This window comes from Agelaius phoeniceus, chromosome 1 (assembly GCF_051311805.1).
Source record: "Agelaius phoeniceus isolate bAgePho1 chromosome 1, bAgePho1.hap1, whole genome shotgun sequence".
Taxonomy (NCBI): domain Eukaryota; kingdom Metazoa; phylum Chordata; class Aves; order Passeriformes; family Icteridae; genus Agelaius; species Agelaius phoeniceus.
Window position 1 is genome coordinate 94,088,401 of NC_135265.1, and position 24,582 is coordinate 94,112,982.

The following is a 24,582-nucleotide window of genomic DNA, read 5'->3' on the forward strand; positions in this document are numbered from 1 at the left end:
AAGTTTAAAAGCCTCAAGTTTCTCTGGCAATTTATATAGCTCATATCCACTATTTAATTATCAAAGAGCAATAGCTCTTCTTTAAAAGCTACAACATTGTTTTCAAGCTGGTTTCTTAGCAAAGATATCTATTTTTCAACCTCATCAATCAAAACTAGATAAATATTTAGGGATGGTTCCCAAATCCTAGCACACCTTCCCAATGTCCATCTCAAATCTGTACACAACTCCATCAATCATATACTAATGTCACCAGTCAACATCTTCAAGACTTTTAGTTGCAAGGATCTGACCCACCCCCTACAAGACCCACATTTTCCTAGGCAGCATCCTTTCACATTACAAGAAGAGCTGTACTTGTGTACTTTCAATGTCATTTGAAAAATTAGCAGACCTGTAATGCTGTAAATATTTTCTTATACCCTTGCATACTGTGTATTTATTAAATCTGTTAAATACTTTTTCTGCCTCATGATATGCTTTTCCCTATTTACAATAAATCTCCTGCATAAGGTTTTTCCTTCAGAGAAGAGCTTTACATCTCAGTTACAGGTGATATTATCTAGAGTCAGAGACAGTTCCCTTCTGGTAGGTTTTCCCTTTGATAATATATTGCAATAGTTTGCTACAATGTGCAAGCAAAATATATATATATCTCATAAAAAATAAGCATTTTGAAAGTAGAAGGGTAGCCTATATTAGTGTAAGAGAGAAATTTTTAACTACTAATAAATGACTAGATTGTCATTTATTTGTCTAAGTCAGTGGCCCCAAAGTTCCAGAATGTCTGCCCCAAAGTTCCAGAATACCACAGCTTATTAATTAATGTTCAAGGACAATTACTTGCCCTGCAAAGAAAGCACTTGTCCAGGAGAGCTTGCCACATGGAATTCACTGGAAAGCACAAACTAGGAAAGCATCAAAACTACACCGCAATAACTTAAATAATCAGAAGACAGACAAGATGTTGGAAGAAAACATTTTTTTAAAAAGATTTGGTTGGTTTGCTAAGCCCAACTCAAACTGTATTTTCACTCGATGTGTGTTTTCCCAGCTGCAAAGGGGAGCCTTTCCAGAAGGGCACCTTTCCAAAAAGGGTCTGCCTTCTTATGAAAACAGCTGCTGAAACCTGACATTTTTTAAGTCCAGTATTCAAGACTCTACTCTCCTGTCATTACACCATTCCCCTCACTCCATGCAAATAAACACCTTTTCAATTTGATGAGGAAAAATAAACCACATCGATTTGATTTGTCTTGGCTGGAGCCATGGGGGGAAGACCCAAGGTACAGACTCAGCATGAATGGGTGCAAGATGATTTATGTGATGGCTGTAATAGGTGACAGCTCCACTCAATTACTGGATGCTGCTGCCTAGAGGTTTTTATACATCTGCACCTCAGTAATTAATGCTATTAAATAATCATACTTTACATTCACTCAGTTATCAATACACCGCTTCAAGCTGCTGTCCAGATGTGACAGTGTTCACAGGGGTTCTTGGATGAGGCAAGAGACAAGAATGTTGACTCCATGTCCAGAAGGCTTGATTTATTATTTTATGATATATATATATATATTACATTATAACTATACTAAAAAGAAATAGAAGGAAAGAGTTTCCTCAGAAGCTAGCTAAGAACAGAAAAGAAAAGAATGGTAACAAAAGGCAGTTCTCTCAGACTCTGTCCGAGATAGCTCCATCTTGATTGGCCATTAATTATAAACATTCAAGATGGCCCAATCAAAAATCCACCTGTTGCATTCCACAGCAGCAGATAACCATTGTTTACATCTTGTTTCTGAGGCCCCAGCTTCTTAGAAGGGAGAAAAATCCCAAGAAAATATTTTTCACAAAAGATGTCTGTGACATTCAGATTTTTATTACCAGCTAATCTAAAGAAATGAGTGTGGCAGCAGACATGACTGTCAACAGGACCTGAGGTAACAGATTTTCCTTCTGGCTTTCTGTCACTAGAAGCTGCCAGATCCCAACTTTCTAACTCTTCACCAATAAACACAGCAGCTGAAATGCACTGCAATTCAGAGTTAATGCCATCCTTTTGTACTCTGATACAATGTTATCCTGTCAGATACCAGAAGGCAAAAAAAAAAAAAAAAGGGAGGGGGGCCAGGAGATTATTTCCAAGTTTATATTTGTTCACAATCATTCCCAAAAAAATTACAAAAGGCAGAAAGAACAAAAGCAGTAGATATCTCAGTAAAGCACTGTTTTTAGAGGGCAAGGCTAGGCCAACAACCACACACTGTTCTCAGCAAGCACGAGCAGATGTAGGGTTAACATTCTCACACAAGTGCTCACTCCTTCCAGAAGTGCTTGAGAAACAAAGTTTACTGCAGAAGCACCCACAGAAATGACAGTGGGGCTTTGCCCCAAGAATAATCACAGAAGAAAAAAATTAGTATTCACAACAAAATTGTTTCTAGCATCTGCAAGTTTGGGTGTGGAAAAAACATTCAAATACCCAGTAAGGCAGACTCAAGCCTCTGAACAGCAAGTGCTGAAAGAGCTCTGCAAATGTGCCTGAGATTTTCAAGGAATGGTGTTAAATCCACTTAAAAACAAACACCATGGCATTTTTGTAAACACATGACCACACGGAGGAGGTAAGGATACAAAATTATCCAATTACTCATTCATTGCAGATGACACACATGGTTCCAACTAGTGCTCCTATAACTTCCACACTTTTTATGGCTCTAAAAAGAAAGGAAAGTTTGACCCTATGCCTTGGAAACTTAAGCATTTCAATAGATCCAGTGTTACTGAGAAGGGCCTTCACCTAATAACCACACTTTTGGCACCAAACCAGCACTCCTTAGCAAAAAGGGGTAGCAGTACATCTGGAGCTAAACCAAACCAGTACTGACTCCAGGTCCATCAAGGGCCATGAGCATCAGGAGCACACTGATCCTGGAATCTCTCCTCTGAGGAGATGCTATGACCCAGAGGGAACTGTCCTACCATTTCAACACTGAGTGGGAGACCAAGAGCCTACGAGTCAGGAGGAACTGGTTTCTGGCAGCCAGCATTCTGAGGAGCCTTGCACACCACCTGCCGTGCCCATGGCTACCTGACAGCTATTTCAGCAGCTGTAGCGCTTGGAGCAGGCAAGAGTGAAGCTGTGGGACTGCTAAGATGATCACAGTAGAGACTAGATAAAACCACAAGTCTGAGGCGTGGGAAGGTTCAATTTCTTGGACTTCTTTACTAATAATGGTCTTAAAAAACATTCAGAGTTCCCCAAAGCCTCCTTCACACTCTTCTCAGCTTCTCCTCACCCAGTTAGATAAACCCTAATTGACCTGTGCTCTGAGAAAAAAAAACTTGTGCCTTTGTTTACAGGTCTCCTGCTGCATGCAGGAGGACAAGGTTCACAGCTGTGGGTTGTCAAGTACAGAGAGCAAAAAGAAGGCTCACTCAGCAGTCTGAGTATTTCCTCTGGCCTTGATCTCACTCTCCTTGGCCTTGCTTTCAAACATCCTTCAGACAGTCTCCCATCTGCTTCTTTGTTCTTTTCTAGGGGAAGAGTCAGCTCTCTCACTGCCAGTTATCTCGGATAGCAAAACTGCTGTCCCAGGTCACTGCTGGTGTTAATCCAACTGCAAGAGAAATCCTGAGGCTACCTCTCTGATTCATCAAGAGATGAATCAGACAGAAAAGGAATCTTATAGTCCCAAACTGATTATTTTCAAAGCAAACAAGTAAATACACACAGGTGAAAGCTGAGCTAAAAATCTGCCATGGCTATATTTTCTAAGAAGAATGAGAAGCAAAAGGCCTGTATTTGGAAAGATGCCTTCTTATCAAACCAAGATCAAGAGGTTAGCTCTGTTGTTCTCCCTTTGGAGGAAAACCTGGTGTCCTGGATTAGTATCTATAGCTCCTAAATACTGCAATGCTCATCTAAGAAAGGATAAATGAAATATAATGCAATAAAAACAAGTTAGAACACGCCTAATAAGAATTGAAAGACAATACAGTGCTTACATATGATACAGCTTAGGAAGGAAGTGCAAAGCCCTGATTCATCTGTTGTTCTCAATCATAAAACTTCAAATAACCTAAAAAACTTCAACACTGCATGTCTACACTCAATTTAAAAGTACAGCTTCAGAAATCTAGAACTCTTGTGGCCCATTTAGAATAGCATACCTTTCAGTTTTATGCTCTGTGTTCTTAATGGGGGCTGCATACCAGCTACATCCATAAAGAAGAATGTAATAATAGCACACAAACTACACAGTATGAACATTAATTTTCATATAGGACTAATATACTATCAGACCTCCAGAAACATTTTTCCAACACACAAGACGTTCTTGTTTCTGTTTCCAGTAGCAATCCGGAAATTTCTAGCATTTATCTTTTCATGACTATGGGGCTTAAAGAGAAGGACAGGGAGTATCTACCAGCCTTTTAAGGAGTCTGGTCTGAAGAGCACTTCAGCAGAAAGTAAGAATGCATATATCTGCAGTAAAAAAGAAAATTATAACCCTTCCAGACTCTCCACAGAGGTTCTTAGGTTCAGCCACAGTGAAAGGGATTTTATAGCACTTGTCAAGCAGAAAGCACGCATTTAATAGCGATTAAACGAAGAAGATGAAGCTACAAGAACTCGGCAGCACAGAAGGTGAACCAGGCTCTGGTATTTCACAGCAAGTGTCAACAGAGGACTGTGCTCAGGCTGAAACAAATGGGCCCTGCAGAATCTGCAGATGCACTCCCTGTCTGGGGAAAAACACATTCAGCAACCAAGCACCATTCTTGATGCAAGAGGCAGCATGCTGGGCTCGGAAGATTTGATTTTATTGCCTCTTGCTTCAATTACTCTACTAACCTTATAGTAAGAGTATAACATTACAATCTTTGAAATTTATATAATCTATGTGTGATCTATTAGGCAATATATAACAAAGTACCTCTTTACATCACAAACCCATCTAAAGCATCAACCTGTGCCACATTATAGGCATTGGTATACATTCCTGGGAGAAGTGATTACTATGCACACATAAAAGCTCAACGTTCATTTTACACATGAACTCTACCAATAGGAATAGAAAAACATCAATATTTCCATTTCAGATGCTTGAAAGCAACCTTATCACTCCATGGCACAGTGATAACTGCAAACCACTATGAATCTTTACCTCCATGTAATGCTAAAATCAGCTCAGCACAGATTTTCTCTCACAGGGGGAATTAAAAAAAAAATAGAAAATGAGTATTTTTCTTAGAGTAGCATCCACCAAATATAACAGCCAGAGGTTACTGTAACCCAGATACTAAATTTCCTCACGTCAATGCATCCAAAATGCCCCAAGCATTAACCTAATGCCTCATCCAACTGGCCTGGCTCCATCACACACCAAAAGATCCACTTATCCTTGGACTGTGCAAGAAACAATGGACTGGGAATCCAATCCACTCTTCAGCTTGCAAGTGTGTGGGGTCTAAAAGCCACCTGAGAGTGCTCTTAGACCACAAGAAATTACAGCAAAGAAACCAAAATCACAATTTTAAGTAGATACAGTTCAACATAAGTGAACAGATGGATTATTCAGAAAGCCAAAAATATAACAGATTGGCGTTTAATGGATTTTCACCACCGAAGTTTAAATGACATGGCAAGACCAATTCCACCTGACCGTGTATTTTTCTTTTGTCTCTTAAGACAGTGCCATCAGATTATCCAAAGGTCAATTACGAAAACTTCTTTACTCCCCAAGGGAGGGTCATCCAATACCCATGAATGTAAAGTCAATTACCCAACTTGGTCAGTGCCTTTCAAGATACTAAGTGGCAAGAACCACGCTGTACTAAACAACTCAACTTTGCAAAAATGCATCTGGACCCTGTATGTTTAAGGATTTTTTCAGCCTACTTTATTATATCAGATATTAAGCCAGAGAACTGAACCCGAAAACTGATGTACAGCTTGAAACAGTTTTGGAGGAGAGAGGAGCAATGTCTGTGCAATGTGTTTTAAAACTCTTCTGCAATCCTCTGTCCATTTGCTAAATTTCCCACAAGGGCTTTCCTACAGATATAAAACCTATTCAAAAGTTGTGAAACCACAACAACTTTTCTTTCAAAGGTAACTACAATGGCATAAGAAAATAAATAAACATATGAAACTAACAGCTTTTCCCAAAGGTTCTCAAATTACTTTACCAATAACTAATGCCCAGTGAGATTGGTGCAGTATTTTTGCTGGGTCCATGGAAAGTACACTTGAAGAGAACACAAAAATACAAGAACAACTAAGGAAGCTTGCTTAATTCCTGCCAGGTTTCTGACAAGAGCCTCGTGTCCCTGCCAGCTCTTCCCCTTTATGTTCCAGGAAAAGCTGCTATTACCACTTCAAAAACAGTGACGCATGGGAGGTGGAGAAAGTTATTCCTTTTCCTTTTGGTAGTTCTGTCACACTGTATATTCCCTTTTGCACAAGCTGAGGTTTTTCAGAAGTACTATCAATAAAGCAAAAAAAAAAAAAAAAGGAGGCGAAGATGACATGGGAAAACATTTTTGAGTCTGGCCTTTCATAGCATATGTATGGTAAAAAGGCTGGTAAGAGCAAGTAGTATTTCTTTTAGGCTCCCTTACTCTCAATTCTCCAATGCTCTGAGAGCAGTGAAACCAGTGAATCCCTTCCTCCCACTGGAGCCCAGCAGCACCATGCAGATTCCTGCATTGGCTAGAGAGAGGTCTAGCATTACAGAAGGAGTTGTGCAAGCAGAGACACCTCCTCCCCCACTACAGTCCAGCCTCTTCCAGCTCCCCTGCACAAATTACACAAGGAACGGCCACACTGTGGACTTGAAACAGAGAGGTTACTGCACAGCAAAGCTTTCTTTGCAGCACATCTCAAAGTACACACATGAGGGCATTCCTCCTCCCAGGCACCACCCTGCCTTTGCTCTGAGGCACAGAGCACCAGCCCCAGGCAGCTCTGGCTCCCAGGAAAGGCAAAGGAAAGTTGATTCTCAGTGCTCTGTGTCAAGCACAATTCCCTGACCCCTTCCACAGAAGGCTCATGCTGCTCCAAGCTCAAGGAAGAGGCACCATGGACATGGTAGGAATCACAACCCAGAGAGCAGTGGGAGACTGGGGCAGTTTAAGAGGTGAAAGGGGAGGTCCAGAAGCTGACCTGCCAATGATTCCTTCAATTATAAGTATGTCCTTAAGGCCAGTCTTGATATCAAAGAACTGTCTGCAATTTTCTTTATGGTGAGAGGAAGCAGACACTCCAAGCAGAAAAAGCAACATAAGGAATATTCTAAAATAAACAATGGAAGATAAAAGTAGAAAAATAAGAGAAAACATGGAAAAAATAAAATAGAAGAATAATGTATTTGGGGCAGACTTAAGCCCTCAGGCTGAACAAAAACCTACTAAAATTGCATTAAGGATACATTGTGATACACTAATACCATATAAAAACCTGCAGAATTTTAATTTCACACGATTTCACACACATATAAACAATAGCAGGGCCATCTAATAACATTACAGGAAATACATTAAAAGGATTGCATCACACTGGAAATATCACATGAAATTAGTATTTTCAGGTTTTCTATTTTTGGCTAAACATTTTCAAAATATTTAACATGGAGGAATATATTTCCAAGGCTTACAATAAGCATTTTCTCAGTTTCAGAAATCTTTCTCAGCTGGAAAGGGTGATAGTTTAACAATGAGAAGGCAAAAAGGCAATGTATTTTCAGTATCACCATTAAACCTGCAACCATCTATAATCTTTTCATTTGAATATGCAACTTGTGAGAGTTGAGAGCTAGCTGCACCTCTTAGCTTTTTTTAGTAGTACTCAGTGTAGCAAAAAACCAAGCAACAGTTTAAATGTGAAAAAAAAAACAAAAAAACCACCCAAGCAAAAAAAAACAAAAAAACCAAAACAAACCAAAAAAAAAAAGAAAAACAAAACCAAAAAAACCCTAAATCCCTGCAGTATTAGATCATTCCTGAAGAATTTTCTTGGCATTTTGGCTAAAGACCGACCACACACTCTTCTGCAGATAAGCAGCTTTTCCAAACTTCAGCTGACATGCCTACATAGAACCTCAAGAAAATCATCATGCAGCTTCTTCTGCAGTTTGCCAACATGGTGTAGCTGAGCAAGTAAATGGTAGAAAACTGGCTTTGAAATCACATGTGAAGGAAATAGTACAGATTATATAAAATACAGTTAAATTCCATCAGCAGAGTCAAGTCTCATAGAGGATGTCTTCCCAAAGTAGAGATAGAGCTATAAAACTTGGGTAACAAAGCATTGTATTCACAGATGAAACCCTTTTAAAGCTATTTTACAATCTTTTACACTGCTCTGGCACCATCCGCACCAGCTAATTACATTTAAATTGCAGTGTTATACTACAGTTCCTTACTTGTTTTCTTTTAACTTTCACCCTTCTCTCAGCCCAACTGCTCCTGTACCTAGAAATGTGGAGAGAGCAATGCAAGTGAGTTGTGTCCATTGTACTGCCTTGCCTCCCCTCAGGACAAGCAGAATTTGCACAGCACTTGGTTGAGATGCTAGCAGCTGGTTTGGGGTTTAATGATGAGTTTTTGCTTGTTTTGTTTTGCTTTTGTTTGTTGGTTTTGTTTGTTTTTTTTTTAATGCTGGGTTTTTTTTAACCAAAGAGGGCTGCCTTGAGAAAGGTGGAAAGAACTTAAAGCCAAATTACAGAAAGAACACTATAATGTCCTGCCTGAACAAAACTGCCACCATGACACAAATAACATAGACCTAGCATAGATTTTGATTAAATTGTACAAGGAAGTGGATAACCTGGCTTGCAAGGCAAGATAAAAATGTATACAGTAAGTTTATGGCAGCCTACAATACTTTTTATGATAGCAGCATCATGTTCAGTCCATCACTCCTGTATTTGCAGGGATACTGAGGAATTTGGGGATATTAGGGAACAGAAGTGGGGGAATATGAGCTGTTAGAAAAACAGACATACTAGAGTGAGAAGGGTTAAACTAAAAAGCAAACTCCAGTCCTGACAGCAATCCGCACACAGGAAAGCTTCCAGGGACTTTTTGAAGCAGATGATGTGGAAGGACAGTAAAAAGGAAGAGCATTAAGATACCCACAGTGTATGCAACAATTGGACACAGAATACATCAAAATGCTTTACCAAAAATGCAGTGATTTTAGCACCTTCTTGAGATGAGAAAAGAGAAAGGTCAAAGCCTGTGCTTTTCTGCCACTGACAAAGTGCAGATGTGAAGAATAACAGTCAAGAAAGCAGCTTGTTACATTTAAAATTCATTTTTCATGCTATAACAATAAATGCATAATTTAGTTTTGAGATATTAAGAAACTTACCAAGGTGGCAGAAATTATTACTCAACAAAGCACCAGTACCTAACAAAGCTAACATTTCTAACAAAGCTAATATTTCTTCAAATATTAACTTACAACGTCATAAATACCAGAAGAAGAGATTGCCATCTAAAGCCAGCTGCACTAAAAATCCCAACATCTGCTTTGACCTACCTTCACTGCTCCCTTCCTAAGGCTCCTCAGCTCCACATTGGCGTAGAGGCTCACATACATGGCTGTAAAAGGTATCATTCTTAAGCACCAGCCTCTAGTGTTTGTTAAGAGATGAGCCTCTGAAAGGCTTTCCCCTCTATCAATAGTTTTGTGTGAATAGTTTACTAGTGGTCTTCAAGGCAGAGAAGGAGAAGCCTTTTCATTCAAAGGTTGACCCTGAACAAACACAGCAGTGCCCTGTCTCCCAATTCAGACTGAGGTCAATAGCCATTCACTTCCTCTAATCAAATCTGAGTAGAAGCTGCTCTGCAGCAGCTATCTCACCCTCTTGCTTTGCTCCCTGGCCCCAAGAAGTAGGTGTCTGTAACTTCACTCAAATCCTCAACATTTCATGGAGTTCTACAAAAGCAGTGGTTTAACCAAGTCTTAAGTACAAAGGAATGACTGCAGTTCAAGTGACATGTGCCTTAAGTGGCTACTCCATAAAGACATGCCTCTGGCAAGCATCTTTGAGGCACAAAGTGGAAATGGCTTTTTCCAAAGGACCTCAGCTTCCTAAGCTCTGGCCAAGAGAGTGCTTCCAGACACCCCAAACAGACCACTGTCTACCCCACAGGCAGCATGCTGCTAACCACTGCTTTAGCTGTGGAAAGGGGGAAAAAATAGTTATCAATTCATCTACAAAGCATAGGAACAAGCACCACTTCCAAATGCAAGGCAGGATGAAAATCTTAAGGGGAATATAGACCCAGCATCTCCTCTTCTGTTTTCCATCTCCACATGCACACTTTGAGGCCCAGCCTACTGTCACAGAGGCCTACTGCTCTATGCAGGGATAGGAATGTCACTTGTCTGCCAAAGGGATAAGCTGCACGTCACCCACACTTGTTGTCACCTTACTGCAAATCTTCCATACCTTCTGGGTGATTTCTCATGGGCACCTCCTCACAGCACTGACTCCTTCTTCTTCACAGCACAGCCAACAAACTCCAACTCTCTCCTCACCCAGCTAACCCACTCTTCTGTAGCACTCATCTTCTTATTGGACACAGCTGTGGCCTATTAAGGCCAGGCCTGTTCCTAATCTTTGGTGATCAGTACAGCTGCAACTCCTCAGGGGTGAGACTGCCTTCTGCACTATTCTCTTACATTCTATCCCTCCACACACACTTTCAGGTCCAGACCAGAGTTCTTGTACTTATTTTTTTTATAAAGGTCACTTTGCAAGGAAGATCCAGAAACATAACCTGTTCAAAGAAGAGCTACTTCCCACTTGACAACAGTTTCTACCTGTGAACACTTTTCCAGTAGCCTCACAGGAACCACGAACCCTTTTGATTTGTATTAACACCAGCAACATGACTCCTTCTCTGAGCTTTGTAGCAGAAACTTGTTTTGTTGTCCTAGCTTTATATTTCACATGCCACAGCTATTCAGATCTTATTCTGCACCACCCCTAACTCCCTGAGGCAGGGTCTCTCTTCCCTCATCCAGCAGGCCAATTAATTTGGTTAAATCTGTTCCAGGAGTGTAGGGTTATAAGAATCTGGCTCTTATAATTACATTTGGCATCCTAATAGTTTGTCATCTGAAATAATCAAATTAGGGAAGCTATCACTAAGACAAAGATATCACTCATGAGTTGACACAGAGTAGATGTTTCATAAATGGGGAGAGATGAGACAGGACCAAGGGCAGAAATCAGCCTGGGGATTCAAGGTAGATGTACAGAGCACCACTAGCAGCAGCTAAATTTAAGGATAATTTTATATCCTGGGCCTGTAATTACTTTACACAGAATTAAATTACTACTCCTCATTACTACATGAGAAAAAAAAAGAATTCTAGGTAAGCTGAAGTATTTTAATAATTAAACAAATCAGTGGCATTCACCAATTTTTCCACCACAAGAATGGTTGAAGAAGGGACTCTGAGCAACGAGAAGCATTTTTCACATGACACGGCACTAAGTTTTCACTTAGGAGCCCTTGCAGCCATTCTCAAGTTTACTGTGTCCTCCTTCACACTACTTACACCAAAGTAAACCACATTCTCTGTATGAGAAGTCTTCTCTTAAAGTAAGTCAGGCAGATGAAACAAGCTGTAAGAGGAAAAAAGAAAAAAAAAAGAAACCCCTCACAAATATATGTCTACCAAAGAACACATTCTGTTCTCCTCCAAGTCTTCTCTTTCTTGGGGAAAAAAGCCACCAATGGCAAAGAGTGAGTGAGACAAGAAGTTGACCCCAATGCTCATTTTTCATTTTCAGCTTTAGAGAAATTATATAATTAGTAATAATCAGTCTTCTGCCTGTTTTATGCACAGATTTCAGTGAAAATCCTTGCTTTCAGTGAAGGCTCTATTTCATAAATAATGGTGGCAAGGAGTCAGGCCCTCTCAAAGCAAAAGCACATTAACAAACCACTTGGGTACATTATATATTCAGCAAGAGAAGTAGGAGGAGTGTGGCAGTTTAAAAAGGAAATGCTTTCTAATTGGGTTACAAAAAAATTGACAGGAGGAAAGATTCCACGATCAATTCAGAGCCACAGCAGATTCCTGCCTCCTACCCTTTTTTTTTACCCCTACAACTGTTAGAGCTGTGCACAGAAAACCAGAACATGCTGAGTGAGATCATGCCCACATTTCCTCCTTCCAGAACACTGCAGGTGAGTGTGTAAATGCAAAGTACATGAGCCAGGACAACAGCAGGTGATTTAAGGGCACTGAAAAAGGAGTCCCTTTTTCTTTCCTTTCCCTGCCTGTACCAGTTGTCCAGAGCTGAAGAAATGGAGAACAAACAAGCTGCATTTCTGTCCTCCCAAAGCACGGAAAGAACACACAATACTCAAGGTGCAAGACATCATCTTGAATTTCTACACTTTCATGCACTATCAGCAATTCATTGAACGACTGAATCATTGACCCATAGAACAGTTTGGGTTGGAAGAGACCTTAAAAGTCCTCTTGTTCCAACCCCCTGCAGGAGCAGGCACACTTTCTACCAGACCAGGTTGCTCAAAGCCTCATCCAACCTGGCCTTGAACACATTCAGGGATGGGGCATCCACAACTTCTGTGAGCAACCTGTTCCAGTGTCTCACCACCCTCATCATAAAAAATTTCTTCCTTACATCTAGTCTAAACTAACCCTCTTTTAGTTCAAAACCATTCCCCCTTTTCCTAGCACAACAGGTGCTGTTAAAAAATTTGACTTTATTTTTCTTATAAGCCCACTTTAAGTACTGGAAGGCTGCAGCAGGGTCTCCCTGGAGCCTTTTCTTCTCCAGGCTGAAAACCCCCAATTCTCTCAGCCTGTCTTCATAAGAGAGGTACCCAAGTCCTCTGATCATCTTCAAGGTACTCATCTGCACTCACTCCAGGTCCATGTCCTTGCACTGAGGGCCCCAGAGCTGGACACAGCACTTCAGGTGGGGTCTCACAAGCATGGAGTAGAGGGGCAGAATCCCTGGGGAGACTAACTCCAGCAGGTGGGTCCATGTGCTTCTTATGTTGGGGGTCCCAGAGCTGGACACAGTACTCCAGAATGCTAGGTTTGCAAATCTTCCTACCAGTTAAAAGTAACCTTATGGATCCGTGTATAACATAAATGTAAATTTCAGTGAAACTTGCACGTGTGTATTTTTAAAAAATATTTCCTATTTTGGAAACATATGCAACTGCATGACTGAATTAGTATTTCTATTTCCTGCAGTTCTCTCCTTATTTCAGTTTTTTTGTAGCAATTTTACAGGCCACAATTCAGTTGCTTTCTAAGATACACCTTGTAAATGTATTAAAATACATTTTCACATCTAAGTATTTTTTGATTACCCTACCTCACTTCACTTAGATTTCCTGACATGAGGGATGTACCAACACCTACCTCCTTTCATCTTCATAAAGACACACTTAAGATATATGTCATAACAGTCAATATTCTGGGCAGGGAAGAGGAAACACCATTATTTTTAAAGAATGTCCCTATTTAACATCATTATCACACACCAGCTGTCATGATATAACGTGTGAGATTGCACACATTTTATGTAAAACCAACCTTAGACAACCCTGTGAGCTTCATGCTCTCAGTGGTTTAAAAGAAGTGCATATTTTTTAAGGCAGGAAGTGAAATTCATCTCTATTCAAACTGAATATCACGGATGGATCGAGACAAAAGATGAGCAATGGAAACCAAGCACCAGAGCTTTTAATCCCAAAATAGTTTTGGCAGTGCAAAATACTACTGCCTCCATCCAGAGACTGCCATCCTGATAGCTGAACAGGCACAGGAGCTCAGGCTTTTCTCTGTTGCTTCACAAGAGTCAACCACATTGTTCAAGCAGTGTTCAGAAGCCACATGGAGAACATACAAAATGGCCATAATTGCTTCTTTGAAAGTAAACACAGATAGACTTTATTTTTTAAATACAATTCCAGTCTTTATAAGATTCTTTAGAAGCAGAACGTCAAATCTCAGACCATGTGCACAGAAAAAATATAAACTTCTTTGACAGGAGTCAACTCAGCTTTTTGTTTTAAAAGCCCATGGAAACATATGTCCCAGAGAAAGTGACATGGACATATGAATTGCTCCCAGTGTATTTATGTTGGGCATACAGTACATTTTAGGGAGAGCCACCTGCCAAAGCAACTGTCTCCGTTTCAGAAGTAACACTGTGATATTGTAACAAAGAGAATATAAATGACTGAGGGCAGAAGCATAACAGAGACTCTTCAATGGGATTTCCTAATAAAGTGCTTTTGGTCACTACATCGCATCACACTATTCTATAGCCTTAAGATTAGGGAAAAAACAACAACAAAAAAATCAAAATAAACCCAGCAACAAAGCAAAGAAACCTGACCAAACATATAGACAGCATGGCCACTTGCAATATTTCCTTATCTTTTATGTCTAAAATAGCACTACTTTGGAAAGGAAAACTAATCTCAAAGGCAACTAGAGCAGGAATATTCTCTTTTTCTAATAGTGAGGACAAAAAATAAGATGAATCCTGAATTCCAGCCTATCACAAACCACTCTTAAAAATATCAATATTTCATAAGGAATTGGTCACATTTATTTCACCATGTGAAATAAAAGCCATTTATATTGGCTTTAGCTCACATTTTAACTTCTCATTGTTTGCTGCTAATTACAATAAATCTGAGAGAAAGAAAAGGCAGGAGGAAATCATCAGCAAAATTATATACAGATATCTCAGCTATTTTGGGGTGGGGGATAAGCAGCACCACAAACACCACAGCTAAGAAGAAGCCCAGTCCCTAAAAGCATTTGTCTGCATGTGATAACCTGATAATCACTGTGGCCTCTGGATTTAAAAAAAAAAAAAAAAAAAAAAAAAAGAAGAAAATACTGAAGTATTTCAGACACCAACAGGGCATTAGGGCATTCTGCCTGATCCCTTATGGTGGCAAAAGGTGGAGGCCTCAGAAGAGGGAGAGAGGGAGTAGGTGTAAAATTTCTCTTCTTTTTCTGGCTGTCTCCCCCCACTCCCCTCTTATCACAACTGAGACCTCTCCATACCCATCAGCTTAAGCTGAAACTGGAGAGAAGGTCAGAAGTTATCAGTGTGAGGAGAAACACCACAGGCACTCAGCATGATGCCTTCAACCTTGTCCTCATAAAAAAACAGGTTTGAACAAAACAATCACACAAAACCAAAGCGATCCTCTGCTGCTTAGAAAAGAGTGACGTCTCTATCTATTTTAACCCAATCAAAATACTGCGGTGAGCATCCCATTGAAGCCAAACACAGCTGAGTCCACTCCTGCCAGGAGTACTCTGCCTCTGGCTGAGGGCCACCTGGAGCAGCCTGCTCAAGGGCTCTGCCACAGCTAGGCTGCCTGCAGCCAACACAGCACAGGTATGTGACCCCAAAGGTAGGAACAAGCCTTGACCAGGGCTCCCCACCTTGCTTCAGCTCTGGCACTCAACTATGGCCTGAGAACACCACAGCTACACCTGCACTCAGTTACTTTCCCAGCTGAGGCCACCCTACAGAGCCAGCTGTGGGTCACTGCAGTGCTGTCACCACTGGAGCTCAGCTGCCACCCCAGTCCTGCTGAGTGTCTCCCTGGCCCACAGTGGGACTGTGCCCCACTGGGGAGCCCCACAATGTCTGTTCTGCCCACCCTGTGGGCAGCTTAGCACCTTTCAAGGTCTCCCATATGCCTGCATGTTTCCTCACTTTCCCCAATGCAACTTGGCTCTGCCAGAGTACCCAGATGGGACTAGGATTTAGCCCTAATCACTTGAGGACTGATTTTTCTGCCTGTTCAAGGTGGTTATTGCCTTTTCAGGGCTGGATACCCATTTGCTGCCCAAACACATGAGATTTGGTGCCAGCAGACCAGAGGCAACTCAGCAGCTCATGATGTTTACTGTTTTGCATCATTATGACTAACTGAAAAACTAAATAACTGCAGATTGAGATTACTGAGGCAGCAAACTCCTTGTGCAGACTGAAAAAATCTGGTTTATATCAAAATTCCTAGAAATAATTTCCAAACTCTGGCACCCAAATCTAGGATCCCAAAGCATCTTAAGGCAAGCATAGTGTTGTCATTATATTGCAAAGGTTCTGTATTGCTAGAGTTTCATACCTCCTTGATGTTTCTTGTAGACAGCTCCTCTAGGCACTACCTCTTCCTTGTCCTCACAGTAGCCAACTGACCTCAGTTCCCACCAATCCACTCTTTTATAACACTCTTCTTATTGGCTACAGGTGTGGCCTGTTAACATCAGGCCTGCTCCTAATCTTTAGTAATTAACCCAGCTGCAACTCTTTAGGGGATAAGATTACATTCTATACCACCTTCATTTACCCATACTGTATCCCCCTACAGCATGGTTTTTATCCTCCAACTTCACCAGTTTAATACTGGGATCCTATTGCAAGCAACACCAAGGGCTCTGCACTGTTTTTTCTGTTGTCTCAGATTCTAATTTCCATCTTAATTATCAGATGACCTTCCTATAACAGAGTGATTTAAGCAGATGGTTACATCCATATTCTAGTACTCTGTACCTTGAATATACTGTGAACAACAAGGCCAGCAGTCAAATGTTTTTACAGTTACCTGCCAAGTGCAGTAATTTTTAAATAATCTCCCTTGCTCAAAGTGGTACTGATTTTGCTGAATTTCCCTAGGAAGAAAGGATGAGAGATCATTCAATTAAAGCACAGATTTGGGTGTCAGGGCTCAGTGCCAGCCTCTGTGATTAACCTCCTCTAAAGCCATGAGCACATTTCACAACAGCTCTGGGGTTACCTCGATGAGGGCAACTAGTATTTTCTCCTTACTAAGTGCTACACCCAAAGCATGGCACCTAATTTGCTTATAAACACCCAACTACTAATAAAATTCAACCCAAAATCTCAAAACAATGCATTGCCACATGTGCACTCAAGAGAAAGTACTCAGAAGATTAATGTTTCAAAACCAAGCTCTCAGGAGTCAAGGAGTGCTGGCATGAAGGTTGCCCATGCAATCACATTTGAGCCCACTGGTGCGTTCACTTAAGGATACAGTCTTCAATTACTGAGCTGCTTTTGCTGCCAGTATTTCATTCAGCATTCCATTTGACAGGCTCACCCAAGGCACAGCAACTTTGGTTTTACCCGCACCAGTCAGAACGCGGCCATATGCATTATTTACTGAAAACCTTTCAGTTCCAGCTCAGAGTACAAAAAATCATTGTTTTGCAGGCAGATTTCCTGTAGCATTTAGTACTAAGCACTCACTTCTGAAGCAAGGTTATTTATTTTCAGTGTCACTCTTTTGATGAGAGAAGGGTATATGTCCTCTACTAAACAGGTAAGAAGTGTTACTCTGCTGACACAGTAAGGCCACAAAGTCTCCATTAATTTTAAGGTACCAAACTTGAAGTGTTTCTGGCGTAATTTTTTCAGAGTATTCTGCATTTCATAGAACTTTGCATCCCCAAAGTCAACCACAGTCTCTACAGGCCTTTGCCACAGCAGACAACATTCAGCACCTCTGCAAAAAAGAAAAAAACTCCCCAAAATGACAAAAAGCATCCCAAAAACCCAAATGAACAAAAAACCCAACGCAAACAATCCCACATAAAGATTTACACAGTCAGACAAACATTGTAAAAAAAGCATCTTTAGTGATTTGCAGTTTCCTTCTACAGCAAAGGAAAACACAAAATCCAATTCCAGCAGTCAATATAATCAATTTCTCTGAGAATAAAAACTTTTTTTCCCCCACTAATATAAATCTCCTGCATTTCTGCATCAAAGAACAAGTGGTTTTACCAGACAACATCCAGTAAATCATTCCCCTGAAACACTTATGTTGTGCACTGAAACCTACATGTATGTACACAAGTAGTGCTCACTAACTCATGAACCTTTGAAATGTTCTCTCCCTTTCAGTACCTCTTCAGTCATGGAAGGTGAAAGGCCCCACCTGAGAGCTTAGGAGATTAAAGAGAGAAAAAACACCCAAGGCACATTTAGGCATTTTATTACCAAGTAGTACATCCCTCAGAAACTTCACTGATGATTCAAAGCTTGACATTCTCTTGATCCCATCAGTTCAGAACAGTATTTCAGTATTTCCACAATATATTTTAGTATTGATAATAGTTATGATTCCATGTAAGTCCAAAAGCCAATCAAGTGTAACTACTTCAGTGAAACCTGTCAGCCTTCCCTATAAACATGGCTTTCAAATAAATAGAGACAATCAATCATCATTCACATATTCAATCTATTTCCAGTACAGAAACTGTAAATCAAGGAACTAGATATAACATGGGTAGATATTAAACAGAAAATATTTCACGTTTCTTTAAGTAGTGGCTCTCACAGAAAAGTGAGTCATTATCTACAGTCTTAATGCCCAGGGATTGTACTTTAAGAAGATAATTCAGAAGCGATTAAAAAGTTGTGGTTTTGAAAGACAAAATAGCACATTTGCATGGAGAATGTACCTAATATCTGTGATAACAGCTTTGAAAGCAAAACTTTCAAATATGGAACACATGAACACAAGACACAAAATTTCAAATATCTTGCAAAATATTATGCCAGCATTGTAATTAATTGTGCTTTTTACTCTAAGAGTTCTCCTCATAGAAATATATCAAAAGAGCAAGGAAATACAGTTCCATGTCTTTTTGTGTGTTCAAGATAGTATGCAAATGTAGCAGCTCATTACCACAGCTTTCTTCCTATCAAGAGAGACCAGCAAAACAATTCTTGAGAAAACAGGAAAGCATACTTAAGTGAGATTAATTTGACACTTTCCTCCATTACAGTTTTAAGAACAATTTACAATCCCACACATTAAGCATTTATTTTAAAATGCAGATGTAAGACTCAACATGTTGAGAATACCAAAAAACACAAATAGTTATTTGAGTTCAAAAAGCCCAACAGTTTTACTGTTGCTCTTCACTGCATAACAGCTTCACATTCTCAAAATTAATTCTACACACTTCATTTTGCATTTCTTGGCCACTTAAAACTCTTATGGATATAAACAGGAAACCTAACCAGCAAAGGCAGCAGAATATTTTAGAACAGGTTCCAATAATAGTTTGCTTTATCATCAGTCCACAACACAATAGCCAAAACTCTGAAAAATAACTCAGTGATAAACAAGTGTGTGTACACATACACAGCTGCACACCAACCCTATGCAGGCTACCATGAAAGCAAGAAAAAGTAAGAAAATAAATCACATGGACATCTTATTGCACACAGAAAGTTCAAAGAATACTTCCAGAGGAGAATTAATGCATTCTGAAAAGATACTGGCTTTTCCTCTGCATTTGTAATCTGAGACATTCTATTGTACTTACCAGTATTTTGTTATCCACTTTATCTCCCTTGGTTTCCAGCTTTACTTTCTTCTTGACAGAAATTTTGATTTTCCTCCCAATAACATCCCTGACACTTTCTGAAACAAAAGAAAATATCTTCATTAAATACCTTCAGTGTCAACACAAGAAGGAAACAGATGCCACTGTTGAGTTTTCAGAAAGACTCAGAGCTATGTTGTCCAACTGCTTGCACTCATGGAAGTCTCATGCAGATGCACCAGTACTAAACACAACCTAACACAAGTACAATTTTCTAAGTATGCCATCTACACAATAAATTGTATCTATTATGATAGCATTATTGATGCATATGCCTGGATTCTGAACACAATTTGATATTTTTTTCCCAGCACTACTTACATATCAAAAGCATTCCCAAGACAAGCCACAGCACTGCTTAGCTCCATTCTGGGAAAATAAAACAAATTCTTCACTGCTATTATTGGTACCTGAAAAGCTTACTAAAGCAAATTAGCACCTTGCATTGCACAAATTTCAACCTCTTGTTAATATCAAGGAGGCTAAATGGGTCAGGCAATGGAAGAGCAACTGTTCACACATTTTACACTCTGTGCTTTGAAGTAGCAAAGCAAACCTAGCAGACTTCCAGATAGTAACACCTGGCAGCTATGCAGAGGATGCTGTGGAGGCAAAATTGGTCTTGGTCCAAATCCCAGCAACAATGTAGCCAATCCATAGTGCGGGCACCGAAGCTACCTTAGTTGCCATAACGTTTTAATATGTACATGCACACACATGTATACACAGTCTCTGCCAATTACGACACGAACCAGCTTTTCCCCTGAACATTTGCACCCTGGCCTGAAGGGAACAGACACACAGGGAACTGTGTCTAGAAAGCTTATACAACTACTGACACTGATGTAATTGAGAGATAAACAGAGGAGTTCATCTAGAAGAGCCAATTTGGCACTTTCCGTAAGTTTCGCTCTCCAGCCCCCACTGAAAGGGAATGAGAAAGAAATCTTTTAAACACATTAACCTATTTTCAGCCCAACAACAGGCATCTGTAAAAGGAAACTCTCCACCCTCCCCAGACACATACACTTTGCCCTCGGGCACGCTTAAGTTTAAAAGCAAAAATGAAAGATAATAGGCTATTCCTAAGGCTTTTAATTATAGTGCTCTGTATAGCGCTTTTCTGCACAATTTTCATTCGGTAGTCAGAAGACGTTAGCACAAACAACACACCATTTATTAAGCCTGGATGTTTAACCCAGGCCACTGTGTTCTGCCTGCGGGGCAGAAGGGTGTGCAAGTCAGAAACGTGGCTGCTCAGAGAGACTCTTCACCCGAAAGAGCTCTTTCTGCAGAATCGGCATGTTTTCCCCAGGAATTTTAATTTTCCTATAGGACACAAAAGCTCCTCGGTAGCAGCGGCTTGCCCAGCGAGAAGCCTGTCCCAAGCCGCGGCAGCCCCGGTGGCAGGCAGCCAGCGCGGCCGGCTCCCAGAGCAACCGCTTGGTCCGCAGCCAGGCTGCGAGATCCTGGAGCAGCCAGGTGAGCAGAACCCGGGGGAAAGTCCAGCCCGATGTGAACTGCTCTCCCAAGGCTTCCTCTCCCATGGGTAATGCCAATTCCAGTCTTTCTGCCCCCACTCGGGAACTCAGAAGCAGGTTGATCACAGAGTCTTTTTTCATCAAGTCCTGTCTCCTTGCAGAAGGTATTGCTGCTGTCTCTGCTACTTCACCTCCATGTGCAGCCTCTGCTTTTTGGCTTCTCCTCTCCCACAAACAGCTCCAGGTGCCTACATCTAGCAGGGGACTTCCTCCTAGCACACCTGCATGGAGAGGCACGCTTCCCTTTGCTGTCCCACGTGTCCCACACAGCAGAAATGGGAATGACTGCAAGCCCTCAGCTCCAGCACTCTTACTCCAACAAGCCATAGGGAGAGAAGGGGCCTGGGACCCCAGACTGCACAAAGCATCATCAGGATGTCAACTCCTCACAAGGCTCTATCTACCTGAAAGGGCTAAAAACACTACTTCAAAGAGCTAAGATAGAGATTTCATAGATACTCTGCATGGGACTGAAGACAATTCCCTCCACATTGGGTGGCAAGTGGACTCAAAATAAATTTTCAGACTGAGAAATGGAAACATAATAATCATTAAGGTTCACTTTTCTAATGCTGGAGGCTTCAGACATCCACACCTGGGAGAAGTGGATCCAGGCAAGCCAGCAGTAAGAGAGGGTTTCTTTGAAGACTATGACCTACGAGACCTGACAAAGGTCACACGGGAAGTGAGTAACAGAACAAAAACTGCAGCTCAAACACTACCCCCACTCCTACCCCTGCTCTCAAAACATGGTTATTACAAAGAACCTATTTAGAGGTTAAATTTTAACATGCAGACACCAAAATACTGCTAGAAATTAAACCAATCTACATGAACAGATCCCCACACCTCAAACAGCCCTTGACAAATCAAGCTGAGTGAGTGCCGGGCACCAGGGCTGGGTGGTAATTCGTAAGGTGGTTCAAAGCCACCAGAGGAGGCTGTGAAGGTGCTCACCTTATTCTTCCCTGTAGTATGCAGCACACCTCACCTACAACACTAGAGTGCAGACCCATGGTAAGTAAGAAATACTGTGTATTAGCACTCAAACATGCCTGGCCACTTTAAAATAGGAAAACTGCATGGTTTTAACCATAGCTACTCCTAGAACTCTTCCCAGCTCATAATTTCTTAGCAGCAAGCTATAGACTACAATCTCTCTGTAATCCACATGGTTTGGAGACCAAAAAGACTGCAAAATAGAGCTATTTTGACTCTACAGAAAAAATATCTGCAGCAGCTGCAAATGTCCACCCAAACTTTACTTATATTTGATAAAAGCTAAAATCACTTGCTGAGGAAACTGAAGGAAATGCAGCAATGTAAATTACCTAACTACGGTTTGAAGGATTGTATTCAACACCACATATACCTTGCTGCCTGACAAATTTCTGTTTCCATTTGTCCTTAAGACAACATTTAAATTATTACAATGCTGGTGAGATCTTTAGATAGCTCTTCAACAGGCAAAACCAAAGGAAATTCTGCCTCAACAAGGTAGCTGAGGGCCTGGAGCATCAGACCTGTTATCCCCAAATGACACTGGTTACACACACGCCGCCTGTGTAACGATCCATTTATTGGAAGCTCCCCAAAAGAGGTGACAGCATTTTCAGGGTCCTCGCCATCACCTGTGACTGAGCTCCTAAGCGTAAACCATGCAGGATGGAGGCTCGTGTGCACGGGGCCATAAAACTTTAATTACAAATACCCTCCCTCCCTCCTACATCCAGGGGAAAACGAGTCTTAAACTAGGCAAAACCCGGGAGGATAAATAAAAAAGCACCGAGTGGAGCTGCAGCCCGTGCCGCCAGGCTGAGGCGCACCGAGGACGTGCCCCGGGCGGGCGGCAGTGCGGGGGGCCGGGGCAGCTTCCCAGCGCGTCCGCCAGCGCTCGCAGCCTGCCAGCACCCCGGACACACCGCTCCGGAGGGGGGACACACACCGTGCCCCGCCGCGGCCCCCCGAGGGCTCAGTCCCTGCCCGCGGCCGCCTCCCCTGCCCGCCGCAGCCCCGCAGCCCTCGCCCGCCCATTCCCCGCACGCAGCAACGCGGCCTCGCCGCCCCCCGCCGGCTCCTCCGAGTCCCTCCAGCCCCGAGCGGAGCCCCCCGGGCTCCCTGGCCAGCCCCCGCGGCGCTTCCCCGGCTCCACAGACCCATCCCCGGATTCCCCCCAGCCCCATCTCCGGCAGCGCTGCATCCCGCGCACGGCGGCCTCCAAACTTGCCCCCGCAGCACCTTCGCCCGGGACCCCGCAGCCCCCATCCCCGCCGCCATGCCCCGTCCCTTACCGATCAACTCTTTGGGGACGTCGGAGCTCTCCTCGGCCATGGCGGCGGCGCTGCCCGGCGCCCGGGGGTGCCCGGCGGCGGGGCTGCTTCAGCGGCGCGCCGTCCCTGCGCCGGGCGAGGCGGGCATGCACCCAGCGGGCGGGGGAGGAGGAGGAGGAGGGCCGGCCGTGCGCCTCGCTGCGGAGCACGGGGTGTGTGCGCGGCGGCGAGCGCGGGCGGAGGGAAGGGGCTTCTCCCGCCCCCGCGCTACATGCCGCCCCCGGCCGCCGGCGCGGCCAGGAGGGGCATTTCCCGGGAGGGATGGATGGTCCGCAGGCGGCCCTCAGGCGCGGCGCTGCGGGCTCACGGCGGCCCCCGCACCGGCTCCCCCGTTCCCGCCTGCGCGCCGCCCGGCTCCCCCGCCCGGCACCGGCGAGAGGCGGCGGCTGCCCCCGCCCCGGGAGGGCCCCGGCCCGGCCCTCGAACCGCGCGGGAGCCGCCGGGAGCCGCCCGCTCGCCCGCGCCCACTGAGCACCCGGCGACAGAGCGGGGAGGCGGTGGCGGCCGGGAGCATCGCCCTTAGGAAGCCATCGCGGCGAGGCAGGAGGAGGAGGAGGAGGGCAGCGGGCTCGGAGCTTTAGCGGCGGCGACGCCGGCCCCTCCTTCGGCCGATGCCGCCGCTCGGCGCTGCGGCGGGAGCCATCTGCCGGCGGCCGCGGCGCTACACCGGCCTGGGCCGGCCCCGCCGCCGGGTACCACCTGAGGCAGCAGCAGCGCCGGCCCTCCCCAGCAGACCGTGCCTTCCGCAGCTGCACCCTCAGCCTTCGCCCCTCGGGAATTCTCTTCTGGGTTCATTAAAACCGGTTTGTGGTGCGAAGGGGGTGGTTGTCATTGTCAGGTCAGTCCTGGCCTCCCTTGGGAAAGGGATTGCCCGATTCCCTTCCAAGAAAGCTGGGTCACTTCGAGACCTAGGAGGCTAACCTTTGGTCCAGAACTCATCTGCCTCTCCCTGGCTCCGTCACCTTATCTCCATGGGGACGGCGGCTGCCTCGGCACCTGTTCTGAGATAACGCCATGGCTGGGGACAGCTTAGCAAACTCCTTGTGCAGGGAGCCTCGGTGCTGCTGAGCCTGTGCTACATTGAAGAGATACATGCCTCCTTTCTCAGGACCAAATTAAAATCCACAAGTTGCAGCATTTTGCTTGTTGCACTTTGCCATCGAGGGTTTTTGTCATGCGGTAACAGCCACATTATAGAAACACAGTACATGAGCTATCTAATTGCACTCATAAATAT

General features: G+C 43.1%; 1 protein-coding gene across 6 annotated transcripts in view; it reads right to left on the reverse strand.

The window, feature by feature from the left end:
* CARMIL1 (capping protein regulator and myosin 1 linker 1) overlaps positions 1-23,624 on the reverse strand; it is a 189,598-nt gene extending 165,974 nt beyond the window's left edge. For 3 of the 6 annotated variants that reach the window (XM_054639030.2, XM_077183526.1, XM_077183515.1), the window contains exons 1-2: positions 23,307-23,624; positions 19,415-19,512 (exon numbers count right to left, since the gene is read on the reverse strand). In XM_054639030.2, the coding sequence (XP_054495005.2) occupies positions 19,415-19,512; positions 23,307-23,346 (138 nt within the window). In that variant the 5' untranslated portion in view covers positions 23,347-23,624. The remainder of the gene's footprint in view (positions 1-19,414; positions 19,513-23,306) is intronic. The other 3 variants (XM_077183531.1, XM_077183539.1, XM_077183541.1) reach the window with 3 other exon arrangements.
* Positions 23,625-24,582: the final 958 nt, after the last annotated feature.